General features: G+C 41.7%; 1 protein-coding gene across 1 annotated transcript in view; it reads left to right on the forward strand.

Moving 5' to 3' along the window:
• The window catches only part of LOC126267003 (copine-8-like), a 113,833-nt gene that overhangs the window by 82,996 nt on the left and 11,693 nt on the right, over nt 1-19,144 (forward strand). The window contains exons 4-6 of the mRNA XM_049971764.1: nt 6,783-7,001; nt 8,965-9,097; nt 9,176-9,403. Coding sequence (XP_049827721.1) covers nt 6,783-7,001; nt 8,965-9,097; nt 9,176-9,403 — 580 coding nt within the window. The remainder of the gene's footprint in view (nt 1-6,782; nt 7,002-8,964; nt 9,098-9,175; nt 9,404-19,144) is intronic.

Below are 19,144 nucleotides of genomic sequence, written 5' to 3' on the forward strand. Positions count from 1 at the left end.
TACAAATCAGGACTCCAAGCAGGCAAAGCCGAGGGTTGACTTTCTGCATCATCGAAGAACTCTTGCATAGTTCTCACAACATGTGAGTGTCCCTTCTCGTGCATACTGGAAATACATCACCAATAAATGGAGCGAAAGGCACAAAATGCTCCAAAAGGATTTCCTCTGTGTGTGCTGTGAGACTACATGAAGATAAAATGCGTCCTTGCAGTCATACTGATTCCTGCCCACACAATCTGAGAAACACACTGAATAGTTGTCCTGGGTTGAGAATGTACAAGGAGTCTTGGATGAGAATGTACAAGGACAATACCTATCTCCAGGCCTTCTCCAGACCCTTTCTGTACTCTCAGGTGATCTCAGGGCAAATACGCAACTCATCAGTTAACAACATTTTATCCCTTTGTTGTACTGTCCGGTTACAATACTATGATGTGAAATGTAGTCGAGCTGTGCAATGCCATCTGATGAGGTCTGGGCCTGTAGCAGGTCTTCTGGGTTGAAGATTGGCTTCTTCTCTTTGGGTGGTTCTCTCAATAACATTGCCCTTCTTGAAATAGGTGGAGTTGATTTCGTGCTTCTGTGGTGGTGTGGTATGATGATTGTGAAGCATTTTAAGTTGTAAGGTGATAATCTAACTGATTTTTCTCTTCTCATACGTGATCCTGATTTCTTTGCATAGCCTTCAGTTTCCCTGTACCTTCTTATGTTTCTGGAAATTATGAAATGTGTAGTTCTCAACACTTCTGCATGCTGTGGAGGAGGAGGAGGAGAATATCTGTGTTTAATGTCCCATCGATGCATGTTGTGACCGTCTGCCACCAAAACATCAGTTTCTGAAACATATTCTGAGGTTAATGGCATGTTTACACCAGGAAGCTGATCACAATAATCACAAAAATCACAAAATATCTTACAAACACCTGTTCAAAAGGTACATTGAGAGGTGCTACAAGATCTGGAAAACATTATTGCGTCACATCCAGTGATGAGTGTTTCAAACAGTTGAGACTAGTGCAATAAACAATTGATGTTACAGTGTTTGCTTGCAAAGCAATGCCAGTGACATACCAATAACGTGCCCTGCCTGGAAGTATAGGATAAAGTGCTGTAATTTGATTAAATAGATAATTACCTATCATTGATTACGTGTTATGTTCCTCATGCGAATCACTGTAGGTGAAGCAGTGTGGACTGACATACCTGTATTTGTCATCCAAGCCCAGTTAACTCAATGATAAATCAGATTAGAGTCCTTGTTGCTGGCAACTCAGTGGACTACATTTTGCAACATTTACACCCCCAAATCGCCAACAAAGTTAATTATGTATTCTTCCTTCTATGCAGTATATGCGTAGTCAGTAAAATTTTGTTATTTGCAGTCCTCCTTAATGTTATAGTTTTAATGACTAAAAGTGTAAGTTCTTATTCAAAATGACCAAATACCTAATATCAATAAATTATTTGATCTAATTACCTGAGTTACAGCACAGATATCACAATTACACATTACTACAGGTAAATGGCTCATTAATACTGTATAAATAGCATAAAATAAATCCACAAAGTGAGCTATCTATTAATTCCTGATTTGTTTCATTTTTAAAACATATTAGTTTCATTTGCAAAGAGTCTGAATGGTGAAGTTTAGTAATTTTATCCCAACTTTATGAGCATTTTTTAAAACCTATTTTCTTTATTCCATTATTGTGCTTACTTTACTATCCTTGGTGCATGTCTAATAGTAGATAGTTGAATTCACAATGTTTTCATTTTTCAGGACAAATTTTTGTTTGTTTTTGGAGGGCTTAGTTTCTCAGTTACAGTGTCTTTAAAAAAAGATGAAAAAGTGATCTGTTTTTCACTGTCTTGTAATGTAATTCAGGTTAGACTTGGATAACATAGTGTATGCTGATGATGAAGTGGGACTGTCATGCTAGCAACTCAGTTTAATAGTGCAACACTTTTGCAGATTGAGTTTTTCCCTTGTAACTTTATATGGTTTACCTACCTTTACTTGATTTCATGTTTCTTTCATAATTGTTGACTTGCTGGTATTTGTCCTAAGTAGTTTAATCAAAATACTGCACTATAGTGCAGATGATGATTTTTACTCCAGTTGATACATAAGTAAATTGTGTCTATGTAAAGAAGTAAGTTTCTATGACTTGCTCAGGATAAAGAGCATTCATACAAATTAAATCCGTAATAGAGCACATCAAAAGGTAGATCATTAGAAGATGCAATTACATTTAGTATTTTTGTCCCATTTAAAAGGACAGTTATGCACCTTTCCCACACAGATGGTATTCTGTTAGTCAAGTAAGGTTTTAGTAGACTAAAGACTGATCTTTTATGTTATAGCATCCTAGTTAGTTGGGTAGTATGGAGTTAGCAACTTTTCTATGCTTGTTCTATTTTTGTATTGATTTAAATATGATTGTTAACATAGTCACTATTGCTAAATATATGCTGGTGTAAAAATTACGTAATTGATTTTAAGCAAATTAAATACTGCTTTGTATAACACTTTGGAGAAAATGGGGAGTTAAAGAGTAGTTTATTTGGTCTCTAATTACAGATGATATTTTTTTCATACTTTGAAAATGTAACATTTGTGCTTATCACTTCAAATAAGTGTGAGAAGACACCTATATAGGTGAAAAATTCAATAATTGAGGCAGTTAATACAGCATTGTTGTGACTTACCAAACAAAAGCACTGGCAGGTTGATAGACACACAAACATACACACAAAATTCAAGCTTTCGCAACCAACGGTTGCTTCGTCAGGAAAGAGGGAAGGGGAGGGAAAGATGAAAGGATGTGGGTTTTAAGGGAGAGGGTAAGGAGTCATTCCAATCCCGGGAGCGGAAAGACTTACCTTATGGGGAAAAAAGGACAGGTAACACTGTCCTCGACAGACATCTCTGTAGTTGAGAGGACCCATCAGTCAATGAGAAGAGCTTGGAAAAAGTTTTAAGGTTTTATGCATTACCAGTGCTCCTGTCCAAATTACTGGTTAGGTTATTTTAATGTGTCTCTTGAGTGTCTGGTTCATTCTTTTTTATCCAGTGGTAATCTGCAACATTTTTCTGCACCTTGATTTTGCTGTTTCAATTGCTTGTCCAGCTCTTTTAAATTTTTTAAAACTAAAACTCAGTTTTTATTTAAGCAGCTTTAACATCAAAGTATAGAACAGGAAGAGGCTCTATGTTAAACAAAATATATTTTATTTCTAGAGCTGCTTGTTCTATGTTTCGATTGGGGTACACGTGATCAGCCAGCCACATGTACCTGGAGAAAAGCTTTAGCACTTTTATACAGCTAATTTGTGTGTCTAGTTTGACTGTGTATTTTTAATAAGATGTGAAAAATATGCTTGTTCTTATTCTCTCTTTCGAGATACTGAACATGTGCAACTGCCCCCTTCTCTTTGTGGAAGCTGGATTGACATTATCACTGCTCGTTATTCTGCTGCTGGTCAGACATTACAAACCACATCTTTTCTGATTACACAGCGACCACAATTAACACCATTGTTGCATGTCCAGGTATCAGCTAGTGCCACGGTCCCTGATACGTGTTTACTTGAAGATGATCTTACAACATGTACAATGTGCCAATAAAACTAATCTGCAAAATGATCACTTTTTATTTTCAGTATTGTGAAAAGGAAAGTTGCTATTCACCCAATGAGGACTTTGTCAAAAACAGAAAAATAGATGACATGCGTGTGCCCCCCCCCCCCCCCCCCCCCCCCCCCCCTCGTCCACATACACATGCAAATGCAACTCACACATGCTGCTAGAGACTGCAGTTCCGAGTGGCAGTTGTGTTTGCGTGAGTTTGTTTGTGGGTGCATGTCATCTATTTTTGACAAAAGCCGCGGTGGCCAATTGGCCGAAAGCTTATTTGTGATAGTCTTTTTGTTGTCCCTATCTGCGACTCAGCATCTCTGCTATGTGGTGAGTAGGAACTTTCGTTTTCATGATATTGTTTCATTCCATCCTGGATTTTCCATTGTTTCACTATTTTCTGTATTTGTGACTTGCCAACCAAGATTTTTGCAGTTTTTCCATTTATTCATTTCTTTCATCGTCGTCCTCAGTCTGAAACCTGGTCTGATGTAGCTGTCCACACCAGTCAACTGTGTGCAAGCCTCTTCATCTCCAAATAATTACTGCAACATATATCCATTTGAACCTACTTACTTCCCTCCGGCCCAAAATGACAATTCCTTGATGCCTCAGAATGGTCCCCATCAGCTGATCTCTTTTTTTAGTCAAGTTGTCACAAATTTATTTTCTCTCCAGATTGATTCAGTACCTCATTAGTTATGCGATCTATCCACCTAATCTTTAGCATTCATCTGTAGCACCACATTCCAAAGGATTCTATTGTCTTCTAGTCTGAACTGCTTATCGTCCATGTTTCACTTCCGTACATGGCTACACTCCAGAGAAATACATTCAGAAAAAGTTTCCTAGCACTTTAATTCATATTCAGTGTTAACAAATTCCTCTTTTTCAAAAATGCTTATCCTGCTGTAATCAGTATCCTCTCTACTTTGCCCAACATCAGTTATTTTGCTGTCCAAATAGCTTAAACTCATCTGCTACTTAAGTGCCTCATTTCTTAAAATAAGCTCCACACCATCACCTGATTTAATTCGACTGCATTACATTAGCCTTGTTTCACTTTTGTTGATGCATTGCTGTCTTTAACTCAGTTACAATGTCACTGATAAACCTTAAAGTTTTTATTTCTTCTCTTCAAAATTAATTTCTTTTCCAAATTTCTCTGTTGTTGCCTTTTCTGGTACAATGTGCAGATTGTATAACATCGCTGGTAGGCTACGGCACTGTTTCAAATTACTTCTCAGCTTCTGCTTTTCTTCTATGTCCTTCAAGTCTAATAACTGCTATCTGGTTTCTGTGTAAACTGATTATAACCTTTCGTACCCTGTATTTTATTTCTGCTACCTTCACAATTTCAAGGAGTATATTGCAGTCAACACTGTCAAAAGCTTTTTTAAGTCTGTGATTGCTATAAACATACTGCTTGTCCATGTTGATGACGATTTTACTCGTGCTGCCAGAAGCAGCCAAAACAAGTACTAGTTGAAAGATATTCATTTATCTCCAATCACTGCCAACATTAAGTTGCCCTTAGGGTGTGAAGTATTACCGTACACATTAAGGGAAACAGTGCCAGCAGTGCAGCAAGCAGCTGATGCTTACTTCCCCTACCCCTCCTCTCTCCTCAGCTGTCAGACTGCAGAGACAAGGCATGCCTCCTGCCATTCTCAACAGCCACCGTGTGAATCATATACATATTGTGGACAAAAAATAGGTTTGCCCTTGTTTAATATATGTCCTAAGATAAGTTATAGGTCAGCATTGCCTCCAGAACCCAAACTGATCTTCCCCGAGGTCAGCCTCTGCCAGTCTTTACATTCTTCTGTAAATAATTCACATCGTATTGAATACAATGTCGAAGCTGTATGTCATCAAAGCATCCAAAGAATGGATATGAGGTTGAGAGCAGTTTGAGAGTAGTTAGTGCCTGTTGTCAAATTGAAATACAGTGACTAGGATTTTGAGGTGAATTATGGACGTAGCTGTAAGATTATAAATTTTCTTGCCATTTTCTCTGTTATTTCTCAACACGTGTAATGTAAGTTTGTATGGGATGCATATGAAATCGACTGCTGATTTGTCCTAGCAATGCACCTGCTTGTAGTATAGCTAAACAGAATTTTAAAATTTTGTACATTCATGGAATTGTCTCAAGCGACATTTCTATCATTCTGTGTTAAACTAGTGCATATTATTTCGATTGCTAGAGCAGCAGTACAACAGGCTAGTTGTGGGATATCAGATTAATGATAAGTTTTCTGAAAGTAGAATTTTCTTTGTTAGTTGGTGTCTATAAGACATTGTAAAACTTAAGATGCATTTTTCTTAGAATATGATTTTTCAAAATGGCATGAAGCATAACTTCAACAGTTTTAAAATTTTGTATTTCAAAATTTAACCGAAGTTTTGAAATAACATTTCAAAGTTAACTACTTAGGGATTTTCAGCTAGTTAATTTCAACAGTATTTATTAACAAATGACTGTCCTTTTTTGGTGAAAATAGAACATTATTCAAAAACTCACCAATTACACAAAGTCTATATTTTTAAAATAACCCTACACGGTTCATTAGCTACATTCACATACAGATTATATTTCTTTTCCTTTTTTGTGATTCAAATTGGCACCAGTTATAGTGTATGTCACAGTTTGCCTCAAATCCATCATGCCTTGGGATTAGTGCTACAGTATTGCTGTTCTGTAATATTTTCTGAAAAAAATTTTTTTAGTATTTGTAAATGCTCAATGACTAGTCCAAGTATTATTTCTCTATCACATTCCCTTCTGCCAAAAAGAGTCAAGGAAGCTTCTTTTATATAAAGGCTGTTACAGTGGTGTTACCCTTTAAATTGATACATAATATTCACATCTGTGTGCGGATATAAATAGACACACTATGCAGACATTGCACGTACTAGTTTTGAGCAGTTTCCATGTGTTACCAGCAGATTGAGAGATATATTTGTTTAATTAGTGTATTTTTTAAAGTATAAAGATTTGTGTGACAGTGACTGTTACATCAGTTGTGACTGTTTTGTGTACATGCAAACCATTTCTGAATGATCACAAATGATAGGAATATTATAGTTGAAGAGTAAACTAAAGTTCACTGGTAATTCTCCTCCATAATTGTTTTTACAGGTAGTGCATCACACCAATAAACCACACTGGCGCCGCTTTTCAATTCCTGTAAGGCAGCTTTGTAATGGTGATTATGACCGCAACATAAAAGTCTCGTGTTTTCATTCAAGTTCATATGGAGGTGATGACTCACTTGTTGGAGAGTGTAATGTTACCTTGCGAACATTATCTTCAGGCCCTTCCAGCAATACAAAGCTCCAGCTTATTCATCCTGAGAAGGTAAAGTTACTACCCTGAGAAGGTAAAGTGACAAAAATTTGAATTTGAACACTTTTTTTGGTTGTTAATTTCATTTTTATTGAGTTTTGTGTATCATTAATTTGTTAAAACTACTAAATTGAGATAATACTTGATTTCTCATATAAAATGAAACTGCCAAGAAATATCATTTCTTAGGTAAATTGTAGTCTAACTCCGATAATTATTCACCATATGAATCTCACCTATTATCATGACAGATGTCTAATCACATTCATCTGCGTTTGGTATGGTGCCTACATAGTATGGTGTCTGTGGCTTTTCTTAAAATATGTTTCTTGTCCTCTGTCAGTCCAAGAAGTTTTGAGGATGGATTAACAAGAAGCAGAGAAAAGTTAAGATAGTTATTTTAATGCTTCAAGTGTTCTACATAGTCTGTCTCCACTTGAGTAAAACACACAGCATGTTCATTTTAACCACATGAAACTGTCAGAAAAGTCCTTCATTCAATATTGTTCAGTTTGCATGCCACATTGGCTTAAATGTCGAGCATTGACACTTCTTGTAAATTTTTAGTTTTGGTGATTAAAAAAGTCACTCATTGCCAAACTGGATGTAAATGAAGAGTGGTTAAGAACCGGTACTTCTTTTTTTCACTGCAGTCCTGTGTATGCATTGTCGTGCAGCAAGAAGAAATCTCACCCCTTCCACTGTTGCGGATGAACGCTCTGAATCCTCTTGTTCACCCGGTCCATGGCATCGAAATAATACTTGTAATTTACAGTGGTCCTGGTGGGAACAAATTGCCTGTGGCTAATGCTGTGCGTGTCAAAGAAAGACAATGAGCGTTGTCTTCAATTTTTATTTTGTCCTTCCCCACTTCTTCAGTCTTTGCACATCACCTGAGGCACAATCTGTACATTGTCATTTTGTGGTTTGTAACAACAATTATCCATGATTTTCATTTCAATCAAGATGTGGCAGACATCAACAAGTTGTTTATGTTCGGGAGTCAGGCTGTGCAGGACAAACTTTGCATTACACATTTCCCTTCTTCAAAACACTCTTGAGAATATCTTGAACTATTTGTTGAGAGATTTTCAGTTCTCCAGTGATAGCTCTGCATGAGAAATTGTGACCAGTTTCCAAAAGATCATGAATTTTATAGTGTTTCAGTCAGATAAATTTGAGGAGGAATCCTCTGACCTCTCGTAATCCTGAAGCTATACCTGTCCTCCTCCAAAATTTTTAAGCCACTGACTCTTTCTTCAATTAAAAAATTATTGCCATAAGCTGTTTTTATCCACTTATGTGTTGTCGTAGCAATTTACTGAGTAAAATGTGAAATCAATCCACTATTCTTTATTCCATTGTGATTTGTTACACAAGAAGTTGACACACTATGGCCGTGTTCCTACTACTTAACAGTGCCTGCTTACAATTGACTGGCCGAATGCATATTTGTTTCTTACAGTTATTAGTTTAAGCTGCCGCCATACATTGTTTATATTCCAGGAATAAAATCAATCTGAATTTTTTTGGATGGACAGTATAGGTTTGATGTTACAAATATCTCTCATATTATTCTCTATTAGTTTGTTGATACAGTTGTTATAATGTTCACAATTTGCAAAGAATATAGACTCATAATATTGTAGTGTTTGTTTTAAATTTTGCCATAGCCTTCCATTACCTTCGATAACAATCTTATATTGCCTTTTCTCCCAAGTTTATTTTAATATTATTTTCTGTTAGATTTTTTGTCACATAGTAATTAGCTAATCCAGAGTGAAACATAACATGTTACTTGAATGATTATTCTTATAGATAAATTCCGCAATTTTAAACAGTTAATTTATTTATTGTTCTGTGCAGGTTTTAGAAAGATACAAAATATTTTCAGTGTTTTTTTAAGCCTAATTCTGTTTTGATTATGATTGCAATTCTTCTTTGATTATAATTCTGTCTTGATTACCATCCATAGAAGAGAAAACCATCATATAGACATTCTGGTGAAATTTGGTTAGACAATTTTGAGACAAGGAAGATATATTCTTTCATGGATTACATTAAGGGAGGTACTCAACTTCATTGCTCCATTGCTATTGATTTCACAGGTATTAAATATGTTTTACTTTGTGTATTCAATACTTAATTAGTATTTGCACCATAACTAAAACTGAATCTCATTTCAGCATCTAACGGCAATCCACTTGCTCCTGAGTCACTACATTTCATTGGTCCACATCCAAATATGTATGAGCAAGCAATACAATCAGTTGGAACTATAATCCAGGATTATGACACTGACAAATTGTTTCCTGTACTTGGGTTTGGAGCTCGTTTACCTCCTGATGGCAGAGTATCACACGAGTTCTTTGTCAACATGAACCCAACTAATCCATATTGTGATAAAATTGCAGGTAATTGTTTTTAATTTGATGTTTGCATTGCTATTCATTTTATTTGAAGATTCCCATTCATAACCAAGTAGTAAAGTAAAAGTTTCAGTAATGTTGTATACCAGTGTGTATTGGTTTTAGTGTGCCCGTTAATGACTGTGACTACTTTACTGTGATTCGCCCACGTTAAGTAGGTATAAGTGAGTACTGATGCATTTTATGTTGTTATGCACCTGTTTTAAAGAGGAAAGATAAATGGGTTGGGAGAGTTTGGACAGGGAAGGGAGAATGAGCAGGATGTCGTTTAAAACAGAACCGGCTGGTTGGCTGGCAGGCACTGAAAATCATCTCGCCGTGCGGGTCCGGGGGTTAGAATAGGCCTGAGATATTCCTGCCTGTCGTCAGGGGCAACTAAAAGGAATCTCACGTTTCGGCCTTTAGTGATGGTCCCCTGTCGGGTTCGATCTCGCGCATCTTTCTAAATTTTCCCGAAGAGCAAACCAAGTGGGTAAGGGCACCTTACATGGTGCATCATGTCCATTATGCATTGAGGTATTTACCCCGCTTTCTCATCGTCACATTGCAGTCCCACTCATTCTCCATCTCTTAGGCAAGGACACCGTCCTGGATGCGTTTTCTACCATGCACTATGCAATGTTGCCAACTGTGTCGACAATGACCATGGACTACTTAGCACCTCATACCCACCTCAGTAGCCAGTCTGTTGTGGTGGGGCCATCATCTACCCTGTCGGTTGTAGCCCCTTGAGAATACACAGACTGCTCTGCTTATTTATGTCTGCACCATTAACTCCCCACGTATGCCATGGAGTAGATATCCATCTCCCTGGGGCATCAGTACTCCTGGAAATGGCAATCTTGCCAGGTGGCCCATGCTGAGGCTGGGTGGCACCCGTGGGGAGGGCCCCTGTCAGAGTGGGTAGCATCAGGGGGGATGACATACCATCAAGCACAGTACTTCATCTCTTCCCCTCACTAGCCACACCATGGGAGGAATGCCAGGCTAAGGATGGTAGTGCAGCTTATTCGCCCCAGTCTTTCGTAGATGGGGAATCTTTCATGTCCCTGAAGCTTCAGCTTTTTGTGGAACATTTGGAGAACAAGTTTGGGGAGGTGGAGGGCTTATCAAAAATGTGCTCTGCGTCAGTTTTGAGCAAAACAGGATCATCTTCCCAGTCACTGGCATCACTCGCTTGTGACAAGTTAGGAGCTGTTTCTGGTACCATCACGCCCCACAAGAGCTTAAATATGGTCCATGGTATTATATTCCACAGGGTCCTTTTTTTGCAGTCTGACGACGAGCTGCGCACCAATTTCGAGTGGTAAGGTGTTCATTTCGTCCAACGCATCCATCAGGGTTTGAGGGATAATCAGGTTGCCACCAGTGCCTTCATCTTGGCCTTCAAGGGTGACACATTGCTCGAGAAGGTCGTGATGGTATACTGCTGTGACGTCAAGCCATATATCCCTCACCCTATGCGTTGCTTTAAGTGCTGGAAGTTTGGCCATACATCTTTCCATTATACTACCAGCATCACTTGTCGAGATTGTGGATGTCCATATCTTTCCCAACACTTCTGCTTCCGTTGTTTGATAAGTTGGCGAATGCAGGCACGGAGCCGTTTGAAGGCGAAGAGGTGCTCCAGGAAAGGGTGCTGCTTATTCTGCTGTAGAGCTCGCTGACACTCCTTAATTGCTTCATTGACTTCCGGCAACAACCAAGGGATAGCCTTTCGCCAGGGATACCGTATAGAGCGAGGGATCGTGTTTTCTGCCACAGAAATGATTGTGTGGTCATCTGCTCCATGTGGCCCACCTCCCATCTGTGTCAACTGCAGAGAGCATCAATCGCGTTGCTCTCCAGACTGCAGGATCTTACAGAAAGAGAGGAATGTCATGGAATATAAGACCCTAGACCGACTGACCTACACTGAGGCTAAGAGGAAAGTTGAATGCCTACATCCTGTAGCTATGACCTCCTCCTACGCTGTTGCTACAAGAACAGTTGTCGCCCCATCAGTTCCTCACATTCCTGTCACCTGTCAGAACCAGAAGACTACATATGCCCCCTTGACAGTGGGGGGCCACTTTCCTCCTTGTTTCTTGTGCACCACCTACTTCAGGAGCAACAAACCTCCAACCTTCAGGGATATCAGTCCTCACTTATGAGCCAGAGAAGTGTAAGTCTTCTTCAGTGTCTCTTGCTAGGAAGGGGTCCCTTGAGTCACTCCATTCCCAGGTTTCTACTAGTGGGAAAGATGACACCCGCCAGTGGCTGAAGAGCTCAAAAGCAGCCCGTCATAGGGCTTCACGCTCATCCTCAGTCCCGGAGACTGAGTAAGTGAAGTCCTCCCAGCCAGGAAGGGAATTGTGTGGGCACCCACACCATCACTACCTACAAGCAGTATCTGCGGATGAGGTGGAGATCCTGACATCCGCTGAGGACCTAAGCCTCGCCGAATCCTCAGACACCATGGATATAGACTGCTCAGGCAAAAAGTCGGTGGCAGCAGTTGACCCTGAAACGTAAACTGCCTCATTGAATGTTCCATGTCATCCCTGTCTCACGATATTATCCTGCAATGGAATTGGGGTGGTTTTTTCCACCACCTGGCTCACCTGTGGCAGCTGCTAAGCTTTACACCTGCTTCCTGCATTGCCCTCCAGGAAACCTGGTTCCTGGCAATGCGGACCCTTGCCTTTTGCAGCTGTAAGGGATACTACAGGAACTGTAGCAACTATAATCTAGTGTCATGGAGTTTGCGTTTAAGTCCTAAACTCAGTCTGTAGTGAAACTATGCCCTTTCAAATCCCTCTTGAAGCTGTGGCTCTCAGGATAAGGACGACACAGGAAATAACTGTTTGCAGTATATATATCCGGATGGTGCAGTACCCCTGAGTTTATTGGCTGCACTGATTGATCAACTCCTTAACCTTTCCTACTTTTGGGAGATTTTAATGCCCATAACCCCTAGTGGGGTGGCACCGTGCTTACTGGCAGAGGCAGAGATGCCAAAACTTTACTGTCGCAGTTCGACCTTTGCCTCTTAAATACTGGGGCCGCCACACATTTCAGTGTGGCTTATGGTAGTTACTCAGCCATTGCTTAATCAATTTGCAGCCCAGGACTTCACCTATCTATCCACTGGGAGCACATGACGAACTGTGTGGTAGTGATCTCTACATCATCATCCTGTCACTGCCCCAGCATAAGGCCCATGGACACCTGTCCAGATGGGCTTTAAACAAGACAGACTGGGAAACTTCCACCTCTGCTGTCACCGTTGAATCTCCCCCACACGCCAACATCAATGTGATGGTTGAGCAGATGACTACAACAATTGTTTCTGTGACAGAAAACACGATCCCTCGCTCTGTAGGGTGTCTCTGGCGAAAGGCAGTCCTTTGGTGGTCGCTGGAAGTCACTGAAGCAATTAAGGAACGTTGATGAGTTCTGCAGCAGCATAAGCGGCACCCTTCCCTGGAGTACCTCATCGCGTGTAAACGACTCCGAGCCCGCATTCGATAATTTATCAAATGACAGAAGCAGGAGTGTTTGGAGAGATATGTCTCGACCATTGAGTGCCATGCATCACCTTCCCTAGTCCAGGCAAAGATCAAACATGTTTTCGGTTACCAGACTACAACAGGTGTTCCCGGTGTTAACATAAATGGTGTGTTATCTACGTAAACACGATTGCTGAGCACTATGCTCAAGCCTCTGTGTTAGAGAATTACCGCCCAGGCTTTCGCACTAAAATGTCAGAATGAAGGGAAAACGTCAGAATGAAGGGAAAGTCCCATTCACTACATGCCACAGTGACTCCTGCCCCATTTACAAAGTGCGAGCTCCTCAGTGCCCTTGCACATTGCCCCGACACAGCTCCTGGGCCGGATCAGATCAAGGATCTGGTGCGATGGTGTTTTTACATTGCAATAGCACCATCATTCTGGTGCTCAAACCCGGTAAAAACCCACTTGATGTGGCTCCATCAGCCTCGCCAATGTCTTTGTAAGCTGCTGGAACGTATGGTGTGTCAGCAGTTGCGTTGGGTCCTGGAGTCACATGGCTTACCTGTGCCTACAGGGAGCTTTCTACAAGGGGCAGTCATGACCTCTAGCCCACAGTTTTCAGTTTTTTGGGCGCAAAGTCATTTGTTGTGCACTTCTGTCGATGTCGTACTGTTCATCCAGAACCAGAACTTTACGTTACCTACAATCCGCTCACTATAGTGGAGATGTATTGATTCTTAGGACTAGTTTTCGACACTTGATTGACTTGGCTTCCTACCTTCGTCAGCTTAGGCGGAAGTGCTGGCAGCACCTCAATGCCCTCCGCTGCCTGAGCAACACCAACTGGAGTGCAGATCGCTCTAGGCTGTTGCAGCTCTACAAAGCCCTTGTTCAATCTCACATTGACTATGGGAGTCTGGTTTATGGTTCGGCGGCTCCCTCAGCATTGCATTTACTCGACCCAGTGCACCACTGTGGGGTTTGCCTAGCGACAGGAGCTCTTAGGACAAGTCTGGTGACCAGCATTCTTGTGGAGGCCAGAGTCCCTCCATTGCAGGCTATGTGAGCTCAACTACTGGCCAGTTACGTTGCACATCTTCGTAGTTCTCCTGCACATCCAAATCACCGTCTCCTTTTTCCCACCCACGGCGGTTCAACTCCTGCATCGGCAGCCCAGGTCAGGGCTTCCAATTGCAATGCATGTCTGATCCCTTCTTTCTGAACTGAAGTCCTTGCCTTTACCACCTATACTTGAGGACCTATCACATGGTCCTAAGGACTCAGTTAACCCCGTGGCTTTCCTCTGCCACTTTCTCTCGATTCTTGGCACGTATCGAGGCCACGAAGAGGTTTACACCAACGGGTCGATGGCTGATGGTCATGGATGACATATTGAACAGCATTCCTTGCCCGATCACTGCAGTGTTTCCACTGCCGGGTTGCTGGCTTTATCTCGTGCTCTTGAGCACATCCGTTCCTGCCTTGGGGAGTCATTTCCTCTGTGTAGTGACTCCTTGAGCAGCCTACAACCTATCGACCAGTGCTACCATCATTATCCTTTGGTAGCGACCATTCAGGAGTCCATCTATGCCCTGGAACAGTTCGGTTGTTCAGTAATGTTTGTCTGGACCCCAGGTCACATTGGAATCCCAGGCAATGAACTCGCCAATAGGCTGGCCAAACAGGCTACGTGGAAACCGCTTATGGAGATTGGCTTCTCGGCAACTGACCTGCGTGCAGTACTATGCCCCAAGGGCTCAGCATGCACAACAGGCTGTGTGCTATTAAGGAGAGTACGAACGTGTGGCAGTCCTCCATACGGGCGTCTCACGGGGACTCCGTGGTCCTCTGCTGGCTCCACATTGGCTACAATTGGGTGACGCACAGCTACCTCTTGTGCCATGATGACCCACCTCAGTGTCAGTGTGGCACTCGGCTGACAGTGACCCATATCATGGTGAGCTATCCTTCTTTGGCTGCTCTGCGATGGACTTTTCAGTTACCGGACTCATTGCCATTGATTTTAGCTGACAATGCCTCACGGCTAATTTAGTGTTACATTTAAATAAAATAGAAAGAAACTTCCACATGGGAAAAATATATTAAAAACAAAGATTCCAAGACTTACCAAGCGGGAAAGCGCCGGTAGATAGGCACAATAAATAAAACACACACACAGAATTTCTAGCTTTCGCAATCGACGGTTGCTTCTTCAGGAAAGAGGGAAGGAGAGGGAAAGAGGTCTTTCCCTCTCCTTTCCTCTTTCCTGAAGAAGCAACCGTCGGTTGCGAAAGCTAGAAATTCTGTTTGTGTGTTTATGTGTTTTATTTATTGTGCCTATCTACCAGCGCTTTCCCGCTTGGTAAGTCTTGGAATCTTTGTTTTTAATATATTAGTGTTACATTTGATACATAATGTGTTTTATCATTCTATATAAGTTATAGCGTATGTGTGTTGTCCCTTTGCATTCTCCACTCTAATGCGTCACAGAGTGGCTGGCTTTTCCTTTTATTCTTGTGGTTGGCCAGCCATCGTCATCTGCTCTCTTGTTTTTATCCCTTCTACCTGGTTCTTGCTTCTCTCTCAGATTTTGTTTTCCTGTTTTGTCCATAGTATTGTTGATTGTCCTTCTGTCGTTCTTGTGGTTCTTCCTTTCTCCTTTCTTTTCTTCTTTACCTTGTGTAATTATTTTACTGGGAACAAGGGACCAATGACCTCGCAGTTTGGTCCCCCCCCCTTAAACCAATCATCATCAGAACTCTTCTTCTTCCTCTTCGTGATCATCATTGTCATCTTCATATAGAAGATGGCAAGAGCATTACTTATGCCACACTTTTTTATAGATTTAACAATAATGTCTTCTCTCTGACTGTTTTATCCACTGACACACTTGTTTGGTTATAGGTCGTTTTGAAGCTCTCTTCAACTAGAGGGGTCTGACATACGTGTGCACAGATATAGTCAGAGTGGATACCACCCCTCACCACATTGGAAGCAGTAGTAGTGCAAGGACAGACTATCCCAGCAGTCACAATTTGTGACTTTTATTTACTTCCAAGCGGGCACTAAACTTCTCTTGAGATACCCACCTTAATACAACAGTTACACCCTCCCCCCCACTCTCACCTCCTTCTCTATTGCTTGATGATTTCAGTGCACACCAACCTCTGCAGAGAAGTAATGCTTTGTCTGCTATTGACCTTCTGACTGACCAGCTGCTTTCCATTCTCAGTATGCATATGCAGTGGTGGTACTCATGCTCACTTCAATGCCACTCATGCCACCTGTATAGTTTTTACCCATTATGTTCTCTGCCCCCCCCCCCCCCCCCCCCAATCTTGTGGCTTTACGGTTTTGGTGGCTACACAATGTTCTTTGTGACAGTGACCACTTTCCAGTGATCCTGTCACTTCCTTATCACCGTCTAATGGACCAGTTACCATGATGCGTGCTGTGAGGAGCTAACTGGCAGTTATATAAGTTTGCTCTCTCCGTTACCCTCTCTCTTTCGAATTGTATCAACAAGGTTGCGGGAGATAACTCCAACATGATCACTATGCTGCTGGAACTACGCTGCTGGAACTGCTGTTCCTATTTCTATAGGTATGCTCTGTCACCAGCCAATCCTATGGTGGACAAAATACATTGCTGCAGCTATTTACAATTGTCATAGGACCATGCTACTTCTCAAGTGGCATCCTTCATACATCACCCTCCTCACTTTTCACCAAGTACACTAAGGCTCACTATCTAATTAAGCTGTGCCATTCCAGTCTTGATCAATAGCCTGGCCACCTATTCTATGGTCCTAAAGTTACAGTTGTCGCTCTGACCTCTGGCTGTCTGTTCCTTTAAATTCTCCGAGAATAGCAGAGTGCTACTGTTGTGGTTGGCAGGAGAGCCAACACCGTATTGCTAAAGGAGGCCAAAATGCACGCGTTTTAGCTCACGCAGGCTGGCGTGAGGTCTGGAACATGACAAGGAAATTAGAATTGAGAAAAACATAGCTGGTGGAATACTTAACTTTAATCCATTAATGGAGAACGTCGCTCTTTATGGTACATGATTCACATTATCAATAGTACGGATACTGGCGCCTTGCTAGGTTGTAGCAAATAACGTAGCTGAAGACTATCGTCTCAGCAAATGAGAGCGTAGAAGTCAGAGAACCATTGCTAGCAAAGTCGGCTGTGCAACTGGGGCGAGTGCTAGGAAGTCTCTCTAGACCTGCCATGTGGCGGTGCTCGGTCTGCAATCACTGATAGTGGCGACACACAGGTCCGACGTATATTACGGGACCGCGGCCGATTTAAAGGCTACCACCTAGCAAGTTTGATGTCTGGCGGTGACACCACAGCTACCACCATTTACAGTGATGGGTACAAAACCATGAATAGGATGAGATATGATTTCGTATCTCCTGCTGGTCAGTAGCAACGTTCACTGCTGGTAATGAATAGTGTTTATAAGGCTGAGCTAATAGTCTTACTTTATTAAAGAATCCTCCATTGACACATTTTAATTTGCAGTGACTTAATGAACAATCTTCAGGCAACTGATCACTTTTATTCTTGCCACAGTGTGATACATACTTCTCTCTGACCTTAGAGTGCTTACTTGGTTGCCGTTCTCTAAGTTGCAGGTCTTGTGGGTATCTTAGGGAATGAACCGGTGAGCCATTTGGATAGAGAAGCGATCACTCGCATCACATTTGCTTTGATGTTCCCAGATGTGGAGTTTTGGATGCAAATAGGGCCTTTGCTCACCCGAAGATGGAGCAATATAGGGTGGGCTACTGCCCTCTAGTAACTCCACACCAACAAGGAGACTACTGGTGCATCATGCTCCTCCTCCTGATCTTCCCTGAAGGAATCCGCTCTGTGGTTGTGGAGTCTTACAGTCAGTATCACATATCGTGGTGGAATTCCCTTAAGCATGGTCTTCTGAAATCTTTGCCTCTGATATTGGCAGATGCCTTACTGGTTTTTATTTCCTCTGTAAAAGTGGTCTGCATTCTCAGATATAAGCTTTTAAACTACTTTCAGGGCAGAGGCAAGGCAGTTGGGATAGGGGGTCTCCCACTGAAAGCAGGGTCTGTGGTACCATTGACCCTACCTCTTCTAATCCCTCTTTTACTCTCTTTTAATTGCCTTTAGATGCAGTTTGCACCTCTTCTTGCTGCATTTTAGGGGTAGCACACTGTTGAATAGTGGGTTTTAACACCTCATCTGTAATGGATCAGGGGAGGGACAGCTTTGTGTGGAATGGCTCCCAGTGTATGCAGAGCCCCAGGAACACTCAGCAATGTCTCTCATCATGTTTTTATTATTGATAGTCCAACCAATGTCCATTATGTTTTTAGCCTTCTCACTTCTGATATTGTGATTATCCTTACTAGAAGGCATTCTTTGCTCTGTATCTGTCTTCACCCTTAATTGGGTTAGTGTGTATCAGATGCGAGTGAGGTTTCTCTTGCCTTGGATGGGCCCTTAGAGAGCCCTCACCTGACCTGACATAAGTATTATTCACTTCTCTGTAAGTTACTTCATTGTAAGTGCTCTACCATCTGAGCTACCGAAGCACGACTCACGCTCGGTCCTCACAGCTTTACTTCTGCCAGTATCTCGTCTCCTACCTTCCAAACTTTACAGAAGCTCTCCTGCGAACCCTTTCTTTCAAGAGTGCTAGTTCTGCAAGGTTCTCAGGAGAGCTTCTGTAAAGTTTGGAAGGTAGAAGACGAGATATTGGCAGAAGTAAAGCTGTGAGGACCGGGCATGAGTCGTGCTTCGGTAGCTCAGGTGGTAGAGCACTTTCCTGCGAAAGGCAAAGGTCCCGAGTTCGAGTCTCGGTCAGGCACACAGTTTTAATCTGCCAGGAAGTTTCATACCTGAAATTTTCTTGGAATGGGTGATATAAGGTGTACTTTGCTTATTTTACTCTGTAATGTCACACAGCATCACATTTTGGGACAACTGCACAAATGAAACAGAGTTTGTGGAGTGCAGAAAGTGTAATAAGTCTTTTTATGGTGCAGTGCAGTGCAGTGCTGTACAGTAGGTACAATGATGGAAAGAAAACAGCTTAAATCAGAACATTTCCTGTTGACTGATCTCTGTTTTCATTTGCTGCCAACTTTAGTGATCTATCAGTACTTGCTCTTCTGAAGCATTGAGAAATCTTACGTTGTGCAAGTCAGTTGAGAGAGAGAGAGAGAGAGAGTATGTGTGTG

Source organism: Schistocerca gregaria, chromosome 4 (genome assembly GCF_023897955.1).
Source record: "Schistocerca gregaria isolate iqSchGreg1 chromosome 4, iqSchGreg1.2, whole genome shotgun sequence".
In the NCBI taxonomy this organism is placed as follows: domain Eukaryota; kingdom Metazoa; phylum Arthropoda; class Insecta; order Orthoptera; family Acrididae; genus Schistocerca; species Schistocerca gregaria.